Source organism: Hippocampus zosterae, chromosome 7 (assembly GCF_025434085.1).
Source record: "Hippocampus zosterae strain Florida chromosome 7, ASM2543408v3, whole genome shotgun sequence".
NCBI lineage: Eukaryota > Metazoa > Chordata > Actinopteri > Syngnathiformes > Syngnathidae > Hippocampus > Hippocampus zosterae.
This window is the reverse complement of record NC_067457.1, coordinates 6,031,533-6,055,724: the sequence shown is the minus strand read 5'-3', so window position 1 is coordinate 6,055,724 and position 24,192 is coordinate 6,031,533. Positions and strand designations below refer to the sequence as shown.

General features: G+C 44.4%; 1 protein-coding gene across 1 annotated transcript; it reads left to right on the top strand.

Moving 5' to 3' along the window:
- The first annotated feature begins 1,394 nt into the window (after window positions 1-1,394).
- Window positions 1,395-23,738, top strand: LOC127603979 (heparan sulfate glucosamine 3-O-sulfotransferase 3B1-like). Its single transcript, XM_052070744.1, has 2 exons — window positions 1,395-2,265; window positions 21,792-23,738. Exons 1-2 carry the CDS (start codon window positions 1,700-1,702, stop codon window positions 22,411-22,413), a joined length of 1,188 nt encoding a protein of 395 aa, XP_051926704.1. The 5' UTR covers window positions 1,395-1,699; the 3' UTR covers window positions 22,414-23,738.
- The last annotated feature ends 454 nt before the right edge of the window (window positions 23,739-24,192 follow it).

The window sequence follows — 24,192 nt, the reverse complement described above, 5'->3', positions numbered from 1 at the left end:
TAAAATACAACTTAAATGTATCACAAAATTGAAGTAAATGACTTAACAATTCTTTGAATATTAATAATTTATTGTATTTTAACCCTGCGTTATTATTCAGGGCTTTGACAAGCCATGTGACTTCTGTGAGGGAATGCGGACTGATCGAGCAATGATAAAAAGACTTGGCATACGATTTGTTAAGCTATGGTGGAACGTGGGGTGAGGGAGTGGGAGCTAATATCCAGGCGCATTGTCCCCCTACACAACAACACGGCGGCACATCTGTCCGGCAGTGTGGAGCTCTCTGTCCACTTTTCCGGTGCGCCGCCCCTCACATTCTCATGCTAAATGGCCGGCAGGCAGAGCAGCAGATGTGAAACATTTGGTTCCGTTTTTGTCCACTTGTAAAGGAATAATAGGGCCCCGTTATCACCATTTTGTTCCTCTATGTGTCATAAAATAAAGAGTTCATGGAGGTGGAGGGAAACTTCCCTGGTGGCCTTGCTTATGGGTGGGAGAGGCAGAGAGAAAAAAAAGTCAGTTTTTTAGCGATTTGTGTTGCTCAAAAATTTTGAGCACTTGTGGAATTGGACAGCTTGCAAAAGCCACCATTTGCTAGAATGTGTATAAATGACAAGAATAACACTCAGTGGAGCATAGACCAAGGCCGCACTGTTAGAAGAAAATGGAGGAAACTGTGCAAACCGAACCGCGAAAGTCGAAACAAACGGTTCGGACAGCTTTCATCAACCAACTCACCTGTAGTTACATTACATATCTGCACATACATGTTCAAAATAACAATTTTTACAGGTGCCAAAGCAGTCTTTATGTTGCTAGATAAACTGTGATGTTAGCTTACCTGTCTTTGTGGGATGTGCTGTGACAAATTGGAGTTTTGTGATGTTGTTGCAAGAATTCAGGGCATAGTGTGGGGGGTAAATGTGTATTTGACTACTTCCTGCTTCATTAATGGATTAACATGGTGGAATATTTACCTGTACCATTATGGCTCCAGGTGAGCGGAAGGTAGACTCTTCTATTGGAAATTCATGATCACTTTGATCCATATTCTTCCTGAAAGCCGAATAGTTATGTTGAATTAGTTAAATAGTAATTGACACAAGTCTCTGGCAACCCAAAAAAGATTATTAATAGTGATAAATTGTGAATGAAATTACAAGTAGCTAACCTAGTACGTAGGTGAATATAACAAAATAAATCATTGTTTATTCTTCACAAAACTACTAGTAAGTTACTTAGTAAAATGTACCTTGTGTTAAAAGTCATCTCAAAAGTACAATTCATTCGAAAACTAAAGTAAATATCGCTCGTTACCACACACCTCCGCTACTGGAACGAGTTGATAAAACTTGATTTCATTGCAAACGAACGCAGGTGCTCCCGCCTTTCTAGAATATGATTGGCCACTGTCCTCTTCTGCCTTTTCGTGATTGGTCAGAATTTGTGTCCATCAACTATAATGCGCCAAGAGAAGTTTACAACCGTGCACACGTGAAGTACCCGAGTCAGATGTTGAGAGGATGCAAAAGTCACTTGTCATCTTTCAAAAAAGAAACGAATAAAATAAAGCCATACGCTGATTTGCTGCAACGGGTTTCGAACATAACTTTACGCAGCAAGTATTTTGCAGCGGTGTGGATGAACTCGTCGATGTCTTCATGGCAACGAGACGACTCGATGATGCGCGCTTAGCATGGCGGTGGCCCCCGCAGCGACCACCCAGGGGTGGCGCACGCCGGTGAACCGGACGCGCCAGTCCCGGAGAGTGGCGCTTATGCTGGGCTCTCTGCTCATCTCTCTCCTCCTGATACTCCACTGCCTGGCCGCACCGCTGCGAGCCACCTCCCGCCGGGCAGCTGCGGAGGAGCCGGAGCCCGACTCCTGGAGGACGGCTGAGTGGAGAGGCGCGGAGGGAGCGGCGGGGTACGTGAGCTTCAGGGGCTTCTTGCGGGGTCTCGCGGACGATCGAGGCGGCCTCTCCGTTCTGGATGCATCGGAGAAGATGGAGAAGGCTGCCGGCATCTTACCGGCGGTGGGCCAAGTGGTGGCCGGCCGGAGAGCATCACCGAGGCTCGCGGGTAGACTCAGCCCGCTCGGCGAGGGCGACAAGAAACTGCCCCAGGCGCTCATCGTCGGCGTTAAGAAGGGAGGCACCCGGGCTCTGCTGGAGTTTCTGCGCGTCCATCCGGACATCAGGGCCCTTGGAGCAGAACCGCACTTCTTTGACCGCAACTATGACAACGGTCTAAAGTGGTACAGGTAAATGTCCCACTGTGTTGTCCTGCATTAAAGTACGATTGAAATCAGTTTTGGGGGGCAAAAATCTGATTTGCGTGACACTTGACGTCTAAATGCTAAATTACGTCTTTTTTTGTGTGTGTGTGGCTGGTTTTTATTTATTTCTACACCACCATCAGACCATATGTCGTTCAAGCTATTAGAAAACTGTATTTTGCCTGAATTTGACATACTTGGTGTTGAATGGATGTTAACAGTATGGTCGTATGGAAATTAACCTTTGAAAATTTGCTTTACATGACTTCTGACGTATGAGAGGGGTTTTTCATTCGAAAATGTTGTTTTTTGTTCACCCAAACCATTGCATCAGCAACTATTAATACAGGGGAAAAAAGTTGCTTTTAAACTTTAACATGTCACGTCCAGCTGACAATCTAATAAGTGTCAGTGTCAATGTCTGTTTGCATGTCATTAGACTGCAAATTTGAGAAGTGAATGCAACTTTTTCTTTGTTATCGAAACTGCAATGCCTTATTCATTTACTCAACTCCACACAGCGTGTCATGAGTTCAGGCCGGTTGTACTTGACTATTATTTGAAACAACAATAACTGAATAAACCGAGAACTTTCAACCTGCACTTGAGATTGGATGTTGACCAGTTAAACACAAACTTTCACTCTCGATTAAAGTATGACTGGGACAACACGACGGAATGGTTAAAAATGTAGCAATCATTTTCTGATAGCGGTTAGTTTCAGCTGAAATACAAGAATAAGAAATATTGGTCCACATAAGTGTGCAAGTATTATAAGCAAGTGCAAAGCAGATTGTATGTGATATTTTTCTATTGTCTATTTTTGTTTTAAAGAGGTTAAAGTGAGACAATAAAAAATGAAATAAAAATAATAAAAATAAATGTGCTTTTTTAAAAATAAAGCACAAATTAAAAGAACTAAAAATACTCTCCATTAGTAATATTTAAAAGTTACTGTAGGAGGAAAAGTGCACAATTAAAAAAGAAGTGAGAATTATATATTTTTCCAACAGTTTTGTTATTTAAACAAAACTCAAAACGAGACTGCTTATTTTTTTCTAACAACTCAAAATATTTCACAGCTAAAGTATTTTTTGTTCATGGTGATTCAACAAATTCGAAACAAATGATCTCACAGCCCCAATGATTTTTTTTACAGTATTTAAAAAAAAAATGAAATAAAAATAATGACTTACCTCCTAAAAACCAAAACATATTAAACAGTGTGTGAATTACAGTTTTTTTTTAACAAAACAAGTTGGCATAACTTACAAGTTAGCCCAGAACCCCCCCAGATAAAAGCCTGTCATGGTAAAATTCCAAATTTGTGATTAATTTCGTCTGTCACGGCGAGCGTTGTGGGCTCACGTTTCTGCGGCCAGGCAGGGGAATAATGGTATCATGCCCTCCCACCCCCTCCCTCCTTCATTCCCATTAACTCCACAGTGTGTCTAATGGGGCCGTGCTATATAGAAGGATTAGGGGCCATGATAAAGGTTACCTGGGTGTCTCAGGAAGAATAAGTCACCTTTTGCGTCGAGTTAACTATGCCATTAGCGAGCCGGACCACCAAACTTTTTTTCTCCGCAGTACACACACACACACACAGTCTGGCTACATGCACACACACACGCACGCATGCATACACATGCACGCACTATGTCTCTCTCTCTCTCTCACACACACACACACCTCCCTCTTTGTTCCTCCATGAGAGTGAACATTCTCTTTTTGCCATCACTCTTTCTCACCCTTCTGTTTACCTATTCATCCATTGTGGAATTGTAGGGAGGGGGGGCGGGGGGTTATATCCATGAGGGTCCCATCTATCCTGAGACGTTGCCAAGATTCTCCGGAATTTTGGACCGTGCCGCCAAGGACGGCGCGCTGCCCCCCCACCCCCCACCCCACCTCATCCCCCTCCTTCGCCACCTCCTCCTTTTTCATGCTGCCCATTTAGAAGAGGAGCAGCCTTGAATGGCAAAGAGGAATAAATAAGTGTTAAAACAAGCAGGCCCACTCGGCAGGAGTTCATGTGCTGGAGTGCTGGCCTTTGATTGTGCCCCCACCCTCCCTCCAACACATCCCCCCACTTTAGATGGTAAGTGGTTGGCACGGGGTCACGGGTAGGCATGTAGAGGCTTGTGGTTAAAGCCGGAAAGGTTTCCGCATTTATACCCCAGGTTGCTGGTCGGTGCACCGACTCGGAGTCGAAGGTACAAAGTCGACCTACCAATTCGCAGGCTGCGGAGGTACCATGACAGCCCCCTTTTGCTCATGTCTGGGTAGAACTCCAGGTGAAGTTTTTGTTCCAATTCGACGACTTTGACGGTAGCATCGGCGGTACGGCGATGTAACTTTATTTTGGCATCCTGATTTCATATCTGACTCCAGAAAACTTTATTTATTGGCAAGAAAATGCCAGCTCATTTTTGCAAGGCCAGCTGCGTAAAAGCAGTGAAATGTGAAACTCAGCCATCAATAGGACCATTTCATGCCGTCAGAGTTTCGTGTCGGGGAGAAAACGAGTCTGACATCTGACTTGTCTTAATTTAAATCCTCACATCCAAAAGTTATGTCATCCCTCGTCTGCATCCATCGCAGGATCTTTGTTTATCGCCGGGGGCCAGGACGGGTCGCCGGTGCCAATCCCTTCTCGATGGGAACCCGACGGCCATATTTTAACGCCTCCTAAGCTCTTAATGGGACATGGCAGCTCCAACAGGCCTCCTTCTCCAGCCCCCCCCCCCCCACCACCACCACCTCACACCCCCGCCTCACACTTGTGTCGCTTGTGGGAATTTCCACCCGGCACCCCAAAGAGACGCTCACACGCCCAAAAGCAATGCTGCAAAAATGCTGTCGTTTGTCATAAAAGTGGACTTTTACCACTGCGTGCCCCTCACTAATATTCTTGCTTAATTTTATTAAGCAAGAATATTAAGAAATATTAAGCTAATATTCTTGCTTATTAAAAATCATTCTTCAAATAACAATTATACACTATATATGTATCCATACATATACACATATGTGTATGCATTGCCAAATGTATAACAGCAGCTAATTAGTTTTTCGACTAAAATTCTTTGCAAGCCATTTCTACCCGTGATCACGATTGCACGCACGTGTTGGGTGGGGGGGGGCGGTGTGGTGGGGGGGGAGCCCCTCCTCCCTAATCTGCCTGCTACGGTTCATCTATCATCTCCTCTGGCCGTGGTCCGCCGACAGAAGAAATGTGCTGCTCTCATTAACATGCAAATCCTCATCTAAGGAGAACGGGATCATAATAGCGTCGAAGAAGAAAAAAAAAATAGAAAGCCTGTGTCGCGAGGATGTTGCTACCATTAGTTCCTCGACTCACTTGGAAAGCCATCTCGCTCCAGTCTAACATACACTTACTGTAACAATTACCAGCGCGCAGGTTGAGATTAATTGAATCACCGCGCGACTTCCCTGTACTCGGACGCCAAGCGCATCAATCACGGCGCCGAACGCCACGCGGGGACCCCTTCATCACCGCCCTCGCGAGTCGCCGGGCCGAGCCGTCGCCCTTCATCTATCAATAAAGCGGTCCGGGGTGGCAAACTCATCTCCGAGCACGTTCTCTCGCTTTAACCCTCCTGTTGTCCTTGGGTCAAAAATGACCCGTCGCTGTGTTAAAAACGCCCCCCAAAAAACCCTAAATGATATTATTTCAACTTGAAATTTTATGACTTTTCCTAGATTGGCCCCAACTGCAGAAAAATTGAAACGTTGTTTTTATTCACATTTCCATGGAAGCTGTAAAAAAAAAAAAGTACAAAGGTGGTATTCGGGTCAAAATGACCCATGAGGCAAATGGGGTTGAAATCAAGCTCACATAGTTATTTACACACCATAGAATGTTTCAATGTTTTAGTTGTGTCTCAGATCAATTAGTAGAACACGTGAACAAGACAGTAGAACACATAAACAAGACAAGATAGGTGGCGTTCTCGTAAATGGAAGAACTCTTATTTTTGTGGATTTCAAGGGGTTATAAAGGTGTTTAGTGAAGATGGGTCATTTTGACCCGGAGGACACAAGGCGTGTACAGGAAATGAGGACAACAGGCGGGTTCATCAAGTCGGCCGGCGTTGCGCAGCGCAAACTGTCGGCCATCTTTCCCCGCAAACGAACGGCTACGACGGACAAGAGGGAAAGCAGTCGTAGTTAGGCCGAGACTGCGGCTACTCTTACAAACGTAGCGAATGAAAGATAAGGGCCGATGAAGCCCCTTTTATTTTTTTTTCTTCCATTCTGTGCAATCTGTGCAAGATTGAATAGAAGCTATTCATGATAAGTCGCACTGAGCACAATAGAAATCAACATCTTTCTGTTGACTTGGACGCTACATTCATATAATCTGAACCAATTCCAGAGTAACAGAGTTTGTTCATTTTTATAATCTGACAGAAACACACACACTCACACACACACATACGTTGGGCACTCAAACAGAGGTTGGTGCCTGAGGAGGTTCCTGCCGTCTGTTCTCCGTCCGCAACTCTGCCAGGGCGATTGGCGCCGAGCCGCCCTATCGCCGCACAGGCGCTTGCAGATAGCAAAACGTGTACGGCGAGAGTGCCAGCGTGCGTGCCTTCGAGCGTGCTTTCTGTGGATGCTCATAGAATAAGAAAAAGAAAAAAACTTCCTTGAACAATCTTTCAGCCTGCCTGCCAGGGGGGGAAAAAAACTTTTTTTCCGTCAAAGCAAATGTTTAAGTTGGAAAACGGAAGATACACGCAGAGCGAGCTTCCTTCTTTTTGTCGCTTTCTGAGTTTTTCATTTTTGACAGTAAAAAAGTGGAATAAAATATTTACATTCAAATGTGATTTTTTTAAAAATGAACTGTTCATTTCATGTTTCAAGATCTCGCTATTTTTTTATAAAAAATAAAACTGTAGTGACTTCTATATACATAATTCACAGTTGAATTTCCGCTACTGAAAAATAATGAATATATATATATTTTTTTACATTAAAAGTGATAGGTTACAAGATATCACACTATTTTAAAAAAATGTAAAAATCAATCTATAAAAGTGGAATATTATAAGATAAATAATCGACAATTCGGCATATATTTTAGGAGCATTTTTAATTAAAATTATTTTTAAATACAAGTTTAAAAGATGTCACACTATTCTCAATTGTAAAAAGTAAAATAAGCGGAACAATAAAAAAATCACACAAATACTTAAAATTTTAACATAAGTAAAAATAGTAAAGAAAAAAACAATACAATTAAAATGTATTTTAAATGCAAAATATTTTTCTATTGCAAATTTTTAATCATATTAATAAAGCTATCAATGTGACGCTGTCTCCATCGTGGACGATTAGATCGATCGAAGTGTATTTTTGCGTATTTCTGCACGCTCAATAAAAAATGACCCCCTGAGCACTCCTTTGGAAATATGAATCCCAAAATAAAAGCTGGGTTAAGATATGGGCTAATACCTCATAAAAGGCGCAACAGCTGCTAAGCGGACCGGAGATATGATGGGAGGGTGGGGATTCTTGGCGGGTTGGGGGTCGCACAGGTTGCCGACTTGTGTACACACAAACGCCGAAAGTGAACAAACAACGAAATCCTTGAAACAATGTAACATGAGGAGGAAACCCTTCACAACCATCTGCTGGAGCTCCCAGGGTGGCACATTTAGCAGACCCACTCCCGCACCCCCTCAAAAGTCATCAATCGGTTCGCCGCTTAGCTTCAGGCTAGCTGGCCTGCAAGTGTTTTAACGATTTGCACGAGCGGAACGAAGAATCCCGATGACAATTACAAATATGACACTACGAGTTTCCATGTCCTGCCCGTGCCCGTGTGGGTTTTCTCCAGGTACTCTGCTTTCCTCCCTCATTCCAAAAACATGCGTGGCAGGTTAATGGAACCCTCGATATTGTCTCGAGGTTCAGAGTCTGTCTTCGGGCAGGAGGCGGGGCTCCTGCCCGAAGACAGATCGGGGACCAGATGGCTTTCGCTGGCTCGCAAGTGGCCTAACAACAGCTCTTATTTTAGCCATGAGTGCGTCAGGTGCTTGCGATCCAGGTGGAGCAACCCTGCACCTGCTACCTGTCCTTCCCCCCCCCCCCCCACACCCCCGCCCCAGGCCAGATTCCCCACATGCCGCAGGGCAGCTGCTGATAGGCACTACTTTGGAGAGCCCTGCATGGGGCCTCACAGGTTCAGCTGCTAAGGGAATGTAAGGATGTCATAGGGGGCAGCGGAGGTCAAGGAGTTGGCGAGCGAGAAGGTTGCCGCCCGAGGTGGAGGGCGGCTCGGGGGTTTGAATGGCAGTCGGCGGCGCGTTGCATGCCTTCACCGGGGAGGTGAGCGTCCCACTTTTACAATCGCGACCCTCTCGATAATCACTTTCACAATCCAAAGGCGACTCAAACCAGATCACGTTACATCCACTGGACTACAAGACCACCCGAGATACCCCCACCCCCCATCCCCGAACTCCGCTGAGGCTCCACTTCACCTGCCGCCTCCCCACTCGATCCAGCCTGCTGCTAACAGATGTGACACGCTGCAAGGAAAGTGGGAAAACACGGTGCACCTGTCACACCGCAGCCAGTTCGTCTAGCCTGGGGTGATATCCTCAAAGGCTGAGTCTCCTTCACACTTGACATTTATAATGTACAAATAGAGCAGGAAAAGGCTTAAACGTGTTTTGCCCATGTGCGTGCAATGACGAAAGCGTTATCCGGTTCAAATTGGGTCGAAATCGGTTTAAACAGTGTCGGGCGAAGTGTCCTCTGAAGACACTCATAGAAAAAATATATATATTAAAATGTCTGCTTCTAAGTAAAATGGCGGATGGGGTTTTAATTCGAAATTAATACTGCAGAACAGTGAGACCATTTCTAAAGTAGATAAATTTTCTCGAGTGAAAAAAAAAATTCCCTTAAATGTTTTTTTTTCCGGGGTGAGAGGGTGGGGGGGCATGATTAAAAAAAAAAGTTCTGGATTTAGACACGCCTACCAAATTTGATGTTCCAATGGGAAACTGGTTTGGAGGCTGCATTCATAAAAAATACAAGTCAGAAGGACCCCTCTGAGAGAAGCTTTAGGGTTGATCCTAAAATGTCCACTGTTCGCAAAATGGGCGTGTCTTTTTAAGCATGGCTACAATTTTTTTTGTGGGTCTCTTCCTGATCAACAAATTTCACATGACAGAGAAGAATGGCTTTTACAGCAAAATTTTCATTGTAGGGCAGCGTATACTCATCTGCGTAATTTGGTTTCGGGCTATGAAAAATCTCTTCAAAAGCTGATTTGTTTATCGCCAAAATAATAGCAACAAAAACGTCCGTTCTGAGCCTGACTTATTGTTTTTTTTCCACCATTGTCAAGCTTTTGGCTGGTCAGGAATTCTTTGAACGCCCACTGACTTATTGATCCTATTGTTTCCTGGTGTAAAGGTGTCGACCCCACACGCCCCGGATGACTTTCTTTTTATGGGCTGCTTTTATGTGGAAAGCGGACACCTCAAGAACGAGGGTTAAATCACCTTTACGGTCAAATCCATTTTTTTTCCGACCATCCCGTATGCGCTCCTCCTTCACCACTCCCATCTTTTTCCCTCCCATCTGCTGGCATCCTCCCGCATTGTGAGCAACATTAAATCATTGTCGTTGGCTTCGAGATAAACGATTCAGCTGTGTCTTTGTCTTGAAACTGCGTGAAGCAGCATGTGGCTCATTGCTAAAAGGTCAGTTTTGTCCGCCCTGTTCCAAAGAACTGGAAGCAATTATCTTTTTGACCCAAGCACCTAAACAATACATATATTTTTTTAAACTTGGATCAAAAGCGTAATCGTTGAATCACAAACGAAACGATTGTTTGGACTGAATTAGGACCGCCAATTTGAGAAGTCATTTTAACTTTCAGGCATAGAGTGGGCGTCTTCCCAGCGATCATAACGGAGTCATCAATAAGCAGGGGGAGCGTCGGAATCAGTGAGAGTGGGATGTACTCGAACAGGACGCCCGCCTGTTCTTTATCCACCAAGTACGGGGCCCCCCTAACCCACATCAATTATTCACCTGGCCAATTAGCAAAGCTGCATTATTCACCGGGAAGATGCGACAGGCGTCCATTAACGGAGGACGCTCTCTTCCATGTTCGAAAGCCCGCGGGTTAAGTGGTATACTGTACTTTGTAGCAGTCATTTTAGAGTTATTTTCAAAGCAGAAGGCAGTTTAACTTTGAGCTATTGTTTTTGAGAGACCGCACTGCGAGGGATTTGAATTTTTGTCAGCGCATATGCAAAGCAAGGCAGCCAAGCTTGAAGACTTAATTATTCTTAATTATTTTATTTTTTTTAATTTAGCCCTTAAAACCAGTTTCAACAACCAAAGTCGAATTCTGTAGACATGACTATCATGAGTGGACCCACAAAAACGCCAGATAAAGCCAGGCCAGAAAAAAAAAAAAAAACACAGGAAATGAGCCATTTTGCTTTGAAGTTGCCATTTTATGGTCTATTTGGCTCTTCAAAAGCAAACTATTCTTGGAAGGACAGATTCTTTTTGTCTGATTGCTTCCAAGTTTTAACCATTTGTCACAGACGGATGGACGACACAAAATTGCTTTTTTTGTCATTGCGTGCGGGCGGCTCATGGTGGCAACGTTTCAAAGTTCATAAAAATGCGAATCTCTTTCTCCGTCAATACGGATCTTGGCCAAACATGCACGATGACCCGTAAACCTCCTGATAGAAACGTATAGATGCAATAACTCCTTCGCTTCCCGTAATTATACATCAACTTTCAGTCAGCTTGTCACCACGATTTATGGACCCTCAAATCACCGGAGAATCTCTTTTCCAGTTGTTCTCGCTTTCCGCGGATCGACGGACAGTTATTTGATAAGAGCCATTTATTATCATTTGCTTATCTGTATAATTGATGCCCCCCATGTGAGCCCCTGCCATCATGTCATTGTATAAACACTCAAGTTGGATGTTCAAGAAAAAAAGCTCATGTCCATTATTTTAAGAAAGGATGCAGCCTTAGTCGGGTTTGCTTGAGAACATCTTCACCTTTTGTAAGAGTCTCATTAAGTCTTCCGAGATGCAACCGCATCGATTGTGCTCTTTTCGGATTCACCTGCGGCGCTGATTTATGGACCTTCGGAGACAAGCCGATGTAATTAGGCAGGAGTTGTCAAGCTAAACCCCCCCCCCCCCTTCCACTCCACCAATGCCGCCGCCACGCTTTGACGACTGTGCGGCGGGTGAAACATTGCATGAACGGCCCACGCGGACCCTTCCTCTGACACACCATTTGTTACCGTCACACTATTTTCCACTCAGCAGCCCGCCGGTGCTAAATGTTATTTTGCACTTTTTCTGGCTTCTAATCGCTGTCGGCCTGAATCCAGCAGCAGCAAGCAGCAGCCGGGATATCCACCGCCCCCCCCGACCCCGACGCCCTCACTCCGCACCCACAAAAACCTTTCATGCCAGCTTCGTCTGGCGTGCACAAAAAGTGCCTTGGAAAAAGCCGCCAGCTAAATTTCCTAATCACCTTTTTTGCCCGATCATGTTAAAAATCTTTCAGTGTAAAACTCAAGTCAACCCACTCGCCACTGTCATTTAATTTATTTTGCCGCGTCAATTTTTTTTATTATTATTATATTTTGCCGCGTCAATTTTTTTTATTATTATTATTTTTTGTTGTTGTTGTTGTTGCAAGATTACAAAAAAAACGGATGCATGCTTTCAATTGAGGATCCTGTTATTTGATTATCATCGGGTGGAGTCAATCGTGCGGACCATTGCTAAAATCATGGTGGCCATTTATATTTTGCAAAACAATATATCAACATAGATTAATTATCTATTTATATTTTAAGGCGATATTGAAGTCAAATTTGGATTTGCACCTAAAATTGTGTTGTTGTTGTTTTTTTTATGCGTGTTTGTAAGCACATTAGTCTTTATACTAATTTGTCTGACAGCGCTTCGCATTGGCCTTAACTGTCGGGAAAATGAGCGCCGTTAATGCACGGCTCATTTGGCTTTGCGGCTTATCTTCTCATCGTGAATCTTGTGAAGGATGACTGTTGATGTGCTTTCCGCATTCATTGTTCAAATTGTAGTGTGGACAGGCAGAAGCGTTTCTCCACGCCCGCATCCGTCAATTGAGCCCGGCGGAGTTCTATCTCAATGTTAATGTGCCTTTTAGGACGATGGTGTCAGAGAGGAAGATTGAAAAATACCCTTCTGATTGATATTGTCAATTATCGGGTCTGTGAATGCCTCATTTACCGTATCCATGGAGACGCAAACCATGCTTAAACAAATGTAATTGGATTGAAGACAGATGGGTTAAATTGTCTTCATAAATTGTCTGGTTGTGTTTCATTCACCTTTCGTTAAGGCCCGCCCCAGAAATGCAAAGAGACCAATCACATTGCAGAACTGAAGTCCAATACAATTTATTGAGCTTGCGTTTGTAATATTTATCTTCGAGAAACACGAGAGGGTTAGGACGCCTCACGGGCGAGTGCGACCTGCACTACACTGCATCCTTTGTCCTCAGGCCCCCAGTCATGCTATTTTATTCCAAACGCCATCCGTTTCCACACGGCGAGGCCCGACAGGCTAAAACATTAGCACGTTGTCAACGGCAGCTCACACACCACCGTCCTCTGTTACACTTCATGTTGAGCCTCGAGGATGGAGTTACCTCGCTACAGTCTGGGGAGGAAGAGTAGGAAGACCCCCCCCCCCCGGCAACCCCATGCTTTCTCACAATGTGGGCGGAGGGTGCGGGGGGGGGGGGGGGGAGTAATTAGGGGGGGTTCCCAGCCGAGCCTCCGGCGGCTGCTGGCTCCAGTTTGGCCTGGAATATTTTTCACCTTTTTCTCACCGCGCCGTCCCGCCTTGCCGGTCTCGTGTAACGTGACCTTAAACACTTCCTGCTTGTTATGGTAAAACGTCTCCAGAGACCGCACACTTGATTTATTGTAGTAAAGTGCTGCTGTTTTGTTTAGCAACCGAGTTGACAAGTGCTCAGCAGTCTTCAACCAGAGTAGTTTGGGGTGTTTGAACCTACGCAGTTGACATCACTACCTGAATTGTCTTTAATGATGAGAAAAAATAAATAAATCTAAACTTCTGAGACAAAAGTGACATCTTTAGAGAATATATTGAGATTTTTAGGGCAAAAAGTTGCTAGATGTTGCAATTTTACACCAAAGTCATATTACGATAATACTATGAGGAAATAAGTCATAACCTCGCAGGAGTTAATGTTAAAGGCAAAGGTCTGATTTTGAGAGGTCGGGTAAGTCAAATAATTGTGATATGAGAAAAAATATATATATAAATGCAGCACTCAAATGCATTTACATATAAAATTAAAAGCAAAAGTAGTTTTCTAAAATTTCTAAAGGATTTAGCAAAATTATAATCAATGTATATTTGGAAAAAATGTCAATCCCATATGTCAGATGTTTCGTGGTTTATGTCGAGTTGTGCTAAGTGGGGAGCACCCGTAGTTGTTAATCCTGTCTGTGGCGCTCTCGCTGTGGCTTGGCACGAAAACGCGGAAAGCGACGGACGCTGCCAGGCGCTTTGTGTTTCCGAGCCTGGGAGAAATGGAGCGAGGAATGGCGGAAGACACGGAAAAGAAGAGCTGTCTAATCACGTTGACGCTCTCCCATGTCACGCCGGACTCTCACGCCCGCCTCGACTTTCGTCGCTTTGGACAGAAACCGAAGCCGGGTACTTTGCACCGACGGGGTTTTTTTTAGCTATCTCGTAAACGTGCTGCTTCTCCGAGAGCGAAGCGCATGCCTTCGTTTTAAAATTTTTACTGCCAGATATTTGGCTTTCACTGCGCTTCGGCTCTCCGCTTTCATACTCGGATGAGGTTTCACTGCTTCTCGCCCTTGTGAAATGTCACCCCAAACACTTTATTTCAACCTTTTCCACAAAACGGCTCCAGATAACGTCGGACTAATTCATCGGCAAGACCATTTACGTGCCTCCGTAGTTGCTGCTGTTTTGGTTAGCAACAGAAAGTAAACGTGTCTCTGAATTGACCTTTTTTTTTTTTTTTATCCTTGGTCTGGTTCCGAATCAAGTCTTTACCCACTGAGCCACCTCTTATCGAATAGACTGTGCAATAGAAACCCGAGAACCTACGAAAGGGGTAGGATATGAAAGACAAGAATTACGGCAAAGGGATTTCCGGTGAAAGGAATACGAAAGTAGGAATAACGGGATTGGATTGGCTTTTTGCCAGTGAAATACTTTTTTCGCGGCTTATGGATCTGTTATCGCACTCGAGTGCGAACGTTTGATTTTCACTCACCAACGGGCTCATTTTGGAGCGCGTTGCCATAGTAACCGTCCCAAAGACAAGAGCTGCTGGCTAATTATCACAGAGCGTAGCACCCCAACTCCAAAGTGCTATTGTGCACTCCATCATTTTTACTTGATGTATTCAAATCAGGCTTATGTGGCGCATTTGAACGCCCTCAGATTAACTCAGCACCAGAGAGAAAAATATTGGATGGTGGGGGGGTTGGTGGAAGCGGTCGTCCTAATGACGCCACATTGACCATGTAAGCCAACATTCCGGGGAGGACAATACGTTAAAAATAAGCTTTGCTATTAAACGTTAAGGTATCTTATCTTTCCGCGAGCCGCTTAAACCCGCTAAAAGCTGACTTGGCAAAGAGAGGAAGTGTCAGTGAAGCTAATCCTGCTCGAGTGTCATCGCTGCAAAGTGGGTCAGGGAAGTATGAAAAAGTAATGCGAGGGCTTGAAATATGCCTTCGCAGCGGGCCGCGAGAGTGCACGGACTGCTTAAAACGAACACAGAGCTCGAGGCAAGAGTGCTAATTCCTCAAGTAACAAACAAGCTATTAGCCAGGCTAATAGCTCACGTCAAAGACAATTTTGGAAAGTAAGCTAGTGAGAGGATGACCCAGAACACCGAAAGGACCTGCAAACTTTTTGACAAAACTTTCATTCTGTTACTTTGCTGTTACCTGCTTTGGAATTTGACAGCTAGCACACGACAGCTAGCATACGATGCAGATGTGAACACCTGCAAAAATTGTATTTCATGTACGACAGAGCCTCTATCGACAGTATCAATCCATACTGTGCTATATTAGCAGTTGGAAGCACAAACTTGTACTATAATATGCATCGCATATTTCGGATGTTTCAAAAGAAGGTAGTGGTACGGCATGTGACTTTATCAGCATGCCAGTTCATCCAGTCCCTATTCAGGCTCTAAAATAATACAATTCTAAGTTGAGTTATGACACATCGGTGTGTCTTTATCCTTCCTCACTCGAAGCCGTCTTCCTCATGCCGCACCTCACTGATACACCTTCTGGCTGAATAATTCACAGAGCACGTTGCCGTAAAGATAAAGCCTTTTTTTTTTCTTTTTCTTTTTGCACCTCTCCCTTATGCAATAAACTGGAGGCTGACTGGCACTGCACAGTGTGGCGGGGGGGAAGACAGATCCTGTTGTATAAATAAATTTATAAGGACGTACCGGCAAAAGCTAACTCTATAAAAGTTTTACTCTGCTGGATGGCGACAGCTCGTTCGGTACGGGAAAGAAAAATGAGGATAAACTAGAGGGCAAGGTGAGTACTGTATTTATTTTTATGAGATGTTATTTCTACTATGAGAATGTGTGGTACAATATTCTCTCATAGTCCATTTATATTCCATATCTCACAAATAGCACATGTCTGATTATTATTTTTTTCTTTCCCGCGTCATTTTTCCGGCCTCTAATATTTGAGGGTGAGATGGATGTTTTCCAAGTGGAGCACCCCAGATGAGATGGATTACTATGGCGAGAACCCAGAAGGACAAAATCGGCTTTTTCTATGGATTTTTTTTTTCTGTGACAGAAGAAAATACCATTATGAAAATGAATATTTACATAAAGATGCCACCGGACACATTCAGCAAACCCTCGACAAGAACTGTACCAAAGCAGATAAGCATACCACAAAACATGTTCATGTTATGGCAGTTCTACAAAGCGGAGTACCAGGCAGACTTTCCCATTCATTAAAGCAACGCACCCAAACCCTTTACACTGCTACCACCCTTTAAAAAATATATATATAAAAAAAAAAAAACTAAAAATAAAACCCACTCAAAAGGCATTGCAATGAGTCATGCAACAATAAAACTGATGACAAAAAATATCAACTTATTACAAGATTACAACACAAAACATTTGCCCAGAAAATGTTTTGGGCAAAAGATCATCCGATGACAATTTTTCTCTCTTTTAGAAGGTTAATAACTACTAAAGCACAATATATTGTAAAAATAGTCAAACGTTCTGTCATTCACATGTTTGTTCTTGTAAGCGTCAAGATACCAAAAGAGTTTTTATTGGCCCATTAATCGGTTATGGGAATTTTATTGTGCCAAAAAATCTGAATCAGTTGCACCCGCTAAAACATCAATCACAATGGGGCCCCTGTTATTAATATTGACAGGACCCGCATGAAATTGCCCAATATTTGGTTGTCCAAAACAACAAATGCGGTTCATCGCTGCCTTTCCAAATCGTCTGTCCAACATCCACACACAGTTTGCCAACTCTATGAGACTACTTCCACCCTCCAAAAAAACAAAAACAAAACATGTCAGTAACCATTTTGACACGGTCTTGGATATATTCATCAAAAGATTCAAAACAATGGCGGGATCAAACCCTGGCAGCCATGAGATGACGTTTATTTTGATTTTTTTTTTCTGAGTTCCTACCCAGTGAATAAGCAGGATAATATAAAAAGTTTTCAAGATGGTATCTTTGAAGGAAAAAAAGCACCACACACAAAAGCAAAATTCTCCAGACTGGCAGAAAACATAAGAACCGTCCGGGAGTAGGAAGCAATTTGAAGAGACTAGACAATTACAAGATAAGAGAGCCATCATCCAGTCTCTGGGAGAGAAAAAAAAAACATGCGACGACGCCGTCTGGGAGTCATCCGCCGTGGAAATGACAGGCTATTTTTTTCTTGATAAAGAAGCAAACTGAGATAGCGATGTTACTCGGGTGGAAAAACGAGTCCAAGAGAAAAAAAAAGTCAGTTTTTAGAATAACCTGAACTTGATAGTGAGATTGATCAAAATGTCCATGATAAATGTATTGTCGCGGGAACACATTTGAACCGACGTACAAAATACTTCAGAGGAGTATGACGAATATCCTTGAGCCACTGAAATATTTTGAAAAATGCCGTCTGTTCTTTGAAGGTTGATTTGGATTAGTTGGAAAAATCTGGCGTTTAGGGATAAAAATGTTGGCGAACTGCTTGCCACGCTGAAACGTGCAACGGTTTGATTGAAATCAATGGACGGCCAATGTGCCATAAATCCATTTTAATGTGTTGTGGTGACAGATAACATATGTTGAAGCTATTAGGGTGAGAAAAAACAGGCATCTACCTCCGTGTTATTTCGACGCTGCATTTCCCAGTGCGTTTTGGGGGGGGGGGGGGGGGGGGCTGGCAATGTATCTGTGACTTGGTTCTGTGTTCACATTTGATGATGATGATGATGATGAATGCTGTCCAAATGTTTGCTCATACTGGTAGAAATAAAAGATAGCAAAAAAACATCATATGGACGGAATATGGGCGGCCCGGTAGTCCAGTGGTTAGCACGTCGGCTTCACAGTGCAGAGGTACCGGGTTCGATTCCAGCTCCGGCCTCCCTGTGTGGAGTTTGCATGTTCTCCCCGGGCCTGCGTGGGTTTTCTCCGGGTGCTCCGGTTTCCTCCCACATTCCAAAAATATGCATAGCAGGCTGATTGAACGCTCTAAATTGTCCCTAGGTGTGAGTGTGAGCGTGGATGGTTGTTCGTCTATGTGTGCCCTGTGATTGGCTGGCAACCGATTCAGGGTGTCCCCCGCCTACTGCCCGGAGACGGCTGGGATGGGCTCCAGCACCCCCCGCGACGCTAGTGAGGATCAAGCGGTACGGAAGATGAATGAATGAATGAATGAATGAATGAATGGACGGAATATTGTAATGTATTGTAACATCATGAGATGAACATTCTTGCAATCTCAAACTTTAAAACAGTTCTTGGTTAAGACCAAGTGCGCCGGGAAGTGCCAAATTGTCTCTATAGGCCCCATCCCAGAAGTGTTTATTCATTCATTCATCTTCCGAGCCGCTTGATCCTCACTAGGGTCGCGGGGGTGCTGGAGCCTATCCCAGCTGTCTTCGGGCAGTAGGCGGGGGACACCCTGAATCGGTTGCCAGCCAATCGCAGGGCACACAGAAACGAACAACCATTCGCACTCACACTCACACCTAGGGACAATTTAGAGTGTTCAATCAGCCTACCACGCATGTTTTTGGAATGTGGGAGGAAACCGGAGCACCCGGAGAAAACCCACGCAGGCCCGGGAGAACATGCAAACTCCACACAGGGAGGCCGGAGCTGGAATCGAACCCGGTACCTCTGCACTGTGAAGCCGACGTGCTAACCACTGGACTACCTGGCCCCATCCCAGAAGTGTTTATTGAATTATTATTATTTTTAACATATTGACATTTCAAGGAGCAAATTGAAATCTCGTTGACATGTCTAGCACGACACACACAAAAAAGTCAAGAAACTGTCTGAAAACAAGGAATCTTTTTTTTTCCTATAATCAAGCCACCAGAATTTTAGGAAAATTCAGCCCTCGAAGGCAATCTCACTTTGCAACATAAGATTCAGAAGGCATGTAGATTATCAGTAGGCCCACAAAGAAAAGGACCAAGAACACATGACTGGAAAACACAGACCATAGTTAGCATGTTGAAATAACCCAGAATCTCATTTAAAATAAGTGAACATATTAAGCCAATGCCGATCATATTCTACTTTTCTTCCCAAACTGGAAGCAAAGCAGGTCAAAATCTTGAACGTTCAACGCCTGAAGACTTTCCTCCTCACCACCAAGCAAGCCATTACTCGAAATCACCGCCGCGACCTCCTACGCTTGCATCCACTGACCTGGAAAATCTGCGGCGGGGTCCGAGCCTCGCCGAGTTGGCCTTTGCTTGGCCGGCAAACAGCAGAAATATTGAGCCAATTACAAGATGATTATCTGCTGGCGGTGGCAGGGGAGCTCGCTGCGGGTGTGAGTGTATTTATGCCTGCCTGGCAGCGGGAGCAGGGAAAATGAATCAAAAGGGCCTGCCGTGTGAAGGAGGAAGCACTTCTGCCTCCTTACCGCCACTTGTCCATTGACAAGACGCTGGCTGCGGTCCAAAGCTTTTCGTTTCCTGGAAGGACAACGCCAGGAGGCGGCTGCCGTATTGTCCGCAAGACCCGGCGGGGCATGTAGGCGTTGATTTTGCGGTTTTCGTATGACAGGCAGACATGAGTCACGTTCGTTTACTACCGAGCTATTCAATTTTTTTTTTTTTAATCCGACAAAGACGGCATTGAGCGATGAAAAAACGAGGGCATGCTTTCGAACCAGCAAGTCCTGGCATCCCTTTTGTTCTTTTCCACCTGTGACATCAGAGTCCTGACAGGTTCCTATGTCGGCATCCAAATTCCTCCAAAAGTCGTCTTGTTCTCGCCGTTTTTCTTGCTCGCCTCCCAAAGGAAACCCGCGCCAGCAAGATGCAAGTTTGATTTAAAGCGGTCAGATGAAGACGTTAAAGTCAAACATGGAGGAGCGGTCAAACACTTTCTTACGCCCGGTGAGGTCAAGAAGCGAGCGCGGTGCTAGCTCTGGACTGCACATGAATTGGCCAAGCTGACAGACGTAAAAGGGAGCCCGGGAGCAGAAAAACAGTCTTCAAACTAAGCGGAAGAAGGATAACAATTATAATATTACAATCCCGCTCTTTCAAACTGGACATCTGAGTGGACACTTTCCTGGTTCGCTGTCCTGTGAAATGACGCGTGATGACTTGCGCACTTGTTTGGCTTCATGTCACACACACCACAGACCGACATCCACCTCACTGAGCCTGAAACTGCCCCCCCCCCAACCGAGTGTCCCTTCACACCCCTCGTGCCTTTGCTACATTGACCACAGAACAAGCATGACGCCCGCCATCAAATATGGATGCCTCCTTTAGCGCAGCCTCATCTCTTTTTCATACACCCGATGATGCTCTCGCGCGTGAGCTTGCTTTTCCTCGAGCTGAAATTAGCGCGCTAGCGTCGGGAAGGCCATTTATCAGTGCCGACATCAAGCTTGATGAGAGAATTTCCAGCAGGAATCGCTGTGGAGTTTTGGGGGACAGTGACTCAGGTTGTGGGAAGTGAAGTCCAGTGACTTGCAAGACCCGATGTAGCTCGTTAGCTAGCATTAGCCCATCGTAGACTTACTGGGGTCATTTGTAGATTCTGCTATTCCCTTTCTCTCAACTGCCGTCCTGCCTCTTTGACATTTCGGAAAATTTGCGGTTCGATTTTGTAAAAAGCAGAACGTTACCATAACAGAACTGGATTGCAAAGTACTTTCGATCAGGTAGCCTGCAGGAAGTAGCTTCAGACTTGAGTTTGGCTCGGCGCTTCGCGGGACGTTCGACACAGCAGCCACTTCGTCAGCTTCAGTCCTCGCCTGGCGAAACCGATGAATAATTGACATCTGCGTTCTGTACTTGGGTGAATTTTAAAACTGCATTCTGCAGAGGTTCTAAATGGCGGAGAAAGAGGCGCTGTTAATCATTCATGGTTTGCTTTTTACCTGCTTTGCTTCGCATCGCGGATGGCTAGTGCAGAAAGAGTGGTCGGGACGTTTGGCCAAGAAAATGTCTTAGTGCAGCTTTGTCGGCGTAAATATTTGAGTCTGGATTTATGACGCGGTTTTCATCAGCGGGGTTTCATTTCAGGGAGGTTTGGAATCAATGGTCGGATAAGTAGAATTGCTTCGCTCCCGGCCCACCGAATTTCAAATAAACTTGATGAAGCACGAGAAGTGAGAAAAACACACGCAGGGCTGATGATGTTCATCTTTGGTTTAAACAGGTGATCAATTATGCCGAGAGGCCCTTTAGACTTTTCAAGATTTCATAAGTGGGCTTTACATTGTATAATAGCCAAAGTATCCTCTTTCAAAAGTCCTCCCCCGGGGAGCAGCCAGCTTGCTTTCATAAACCCCTTAAAGCCACACGGTGGTGGAATCCTGGAGGTGTTCACCGCAAGAATGTCCCGACATCCCGGGACACGCCGACACTGCAAGAATCAATATTTGCCCGCGCCGCCCTCTCTCAGCAGACACCTGATCAAGATCAAATAAATAAACGCGGTCCCTGTGTTATTCTTCACTGATTGAAGCTGCAGCGGCCTCTGTCACATTTCCTGTGTCCGTGTGAAAGGGAGCCATCCATCCGTGATATACCGCTTGTCAGCTCAATCTCGATACTGACGTTGTACTACTTTCCTATTTTGACGGGATTTCGCACCATCATGTGATTCATTCTTTTCCCCGTCTCTCATCCTGGCAGGGATCTGATGCCCAAGACCTTGGAGGGCCAGATCACCATGGAGAAGACCCCCAGCTACTTCGTGACCAAAGAAGCGCCCGCCCGGATCTCGGCCATGTCGCGGGAGACCAAGCTGATCGTGGTGGTGCGGGATCCGGTCACCCGGGCCATCTCGGACTACACTCAGACGCTGTCCAAGAAGCCCGACATTCCGTCCTTCGAGAGCCTCACCTTCAAGAACAGGACTACGGGGCTCATCGACACGTCGTGGAGCGCCATCCAGATCGGCATCTACGCCAAGCACCTGGACAACTGGCTGCAGTACTTCCCCATGGAGCAGATCCTGTTTGTGAGCGGCGAGCGGCTCATCAGCGACCCGGCCGGCGAGCTGGGACGCGTTCAGGACTTCCTGGGCCTCAAGCGCATCATCACTGACAAACATTTCTACTTCAACCAGACCAAGGGGTTCCCGTGCCTAAAGAAGGCGGAGGGCAGCAGCAAGCCCCACTGCTTGGGCAAAACCAAAGGGCGCACCCACCCAGACATCCGCCCAGAGGTGGTGCGCCGCCTCAGAGACTTCTACCGGCCCTTCAACATGAAGTTCTACCAGATGACTGCGCACAACTTTGGCTGGGATGACTGAATGTGGCGAACGACGACATGCCGAATATCAGGGAGAAAGTTCCGTTTTTTTTTTTTTAATTCTTATTTCCCCTCTTCCACCAATGAATCGGCTAAAGCTAAATTTGCATCTTTACATTTTGCTTTCTTTGAAATGTCAGTTGAAATTAAGCAATAGAAAAAAAAACAACGTCTGTCAACTCAATATTTGAATTTGATGAACTTTGACATTCCCTGGAACCTGATTTAAAATGAATAGCTGCATATACATACAATATAGATAATTAATGTCACTAAATGTAAAGAGAAATATGTGACCAGGTCTAATAAATATAATGCACATACAGAAAAATAGGAATAATTTTAAAAAATATATATTAAAAATATATAAAAAATATATATTAATATTTGATAATAATACTGAGGAAGGATGATATATTTTATTAGTAGAACTAAAATGTGCTTTCCACAGATTTTGCATTTACAGACAAATCCTGCCAGTGATTATCAAAGGCAACATTTCTATTTTCTTTTTTGGTTCGAAACAACAAGATGAAAGTGATCAGCAGTACTCAAAATGAGAAATATTGAAAATTTAGTTATTATCTTTTGTCAACACCAAAAAAATGCAACGTTCAATCAAGAAACTACATCGCAACTTGAAACTTTGACGTGTGTGACTTTAAATCACAAATTCAGCATTTTAACTGAATTTTTTGGGGGCTTTGATGCAAAAAATGTCAAAAAAAAATTTGTTTCATTTTGTTTTTTTCCCCTTTAAAGCTAGAAGCGATCCCTTCAAATATGCAAAGTGTGATATTGTGTTTCTGGAACAAATATCAAAATCAGATATTTATGGAAGGACTTGTGTTTGTTTGATGGATGCTTTACTTTGAATGGCAACAAATGCACCGACTGAGTCAACGCCATATCTTGTATTTAAAAGCCGGCGTATGGTAACAAAGCTGCTTTTGAAGCGAAACATTTTTTTACCGACAAAATCTCAAAAGTATTTTTGCAAATGTATTTATTCCACACGTATTTTGACACTTCACTCTGTTGTGTTTACAACACAGGCTTCCTTTTCACTTCCACTTTTTTTTTCCCCTTCCACGCTCGCCGCCACCCGAGCTCATTCGTCCCGAAGCGGGACTCCAATTTCCTCGGACGTGCCTCCGCTCAATGTCACTTTTAAAGCCAGCGGGGGGCCGCGTGTGCCGTTCGAGGAGCACAATGGCCCGCTTGTGTTCCTCTTTTTGTTGTGTGTGGACTTGTAAAAACAGATGCGCATCAAAAGAAACGCAAACGCTGAAAGGGTTTTCTGGTTTGAATAAACGTTCTTGCAAATATTGTCGTCAATTTTTTTTATATTGGTGTTTGTTGTTTCAGATGATTTTTTTATTTTTATTAATTTTTTTTGTTTTATATTTATTGTTGTTTTTTTTACACCATGGGTATTGGTCTTTAATATTGTCCTGAAAGCTGGTCTTCCGTCATTGGTTTTAAATATTGTCAATGATTTTGTTTTGGCAATGGCTCTTTAATACAACTATTAACATGCACCCAGCAGGAGGAAAAAAACCCCCCAAAAAACCCCACAACAAACACAACCATGACTGCAGACCACACACACACACGGTTGTGCACCTGCATAGTGTCAACCTGTGCTCAATTAACCCTCACCCGGACCACCTCTTTAACTACAAGCCATCGAAAATCCCCCTCTCGTTCATCTCCAAGCATGCAAAACACTGAGCTGGGTCTTTGCGCACAAGACGGGTGGGCTACCAAGGCCCCTCCG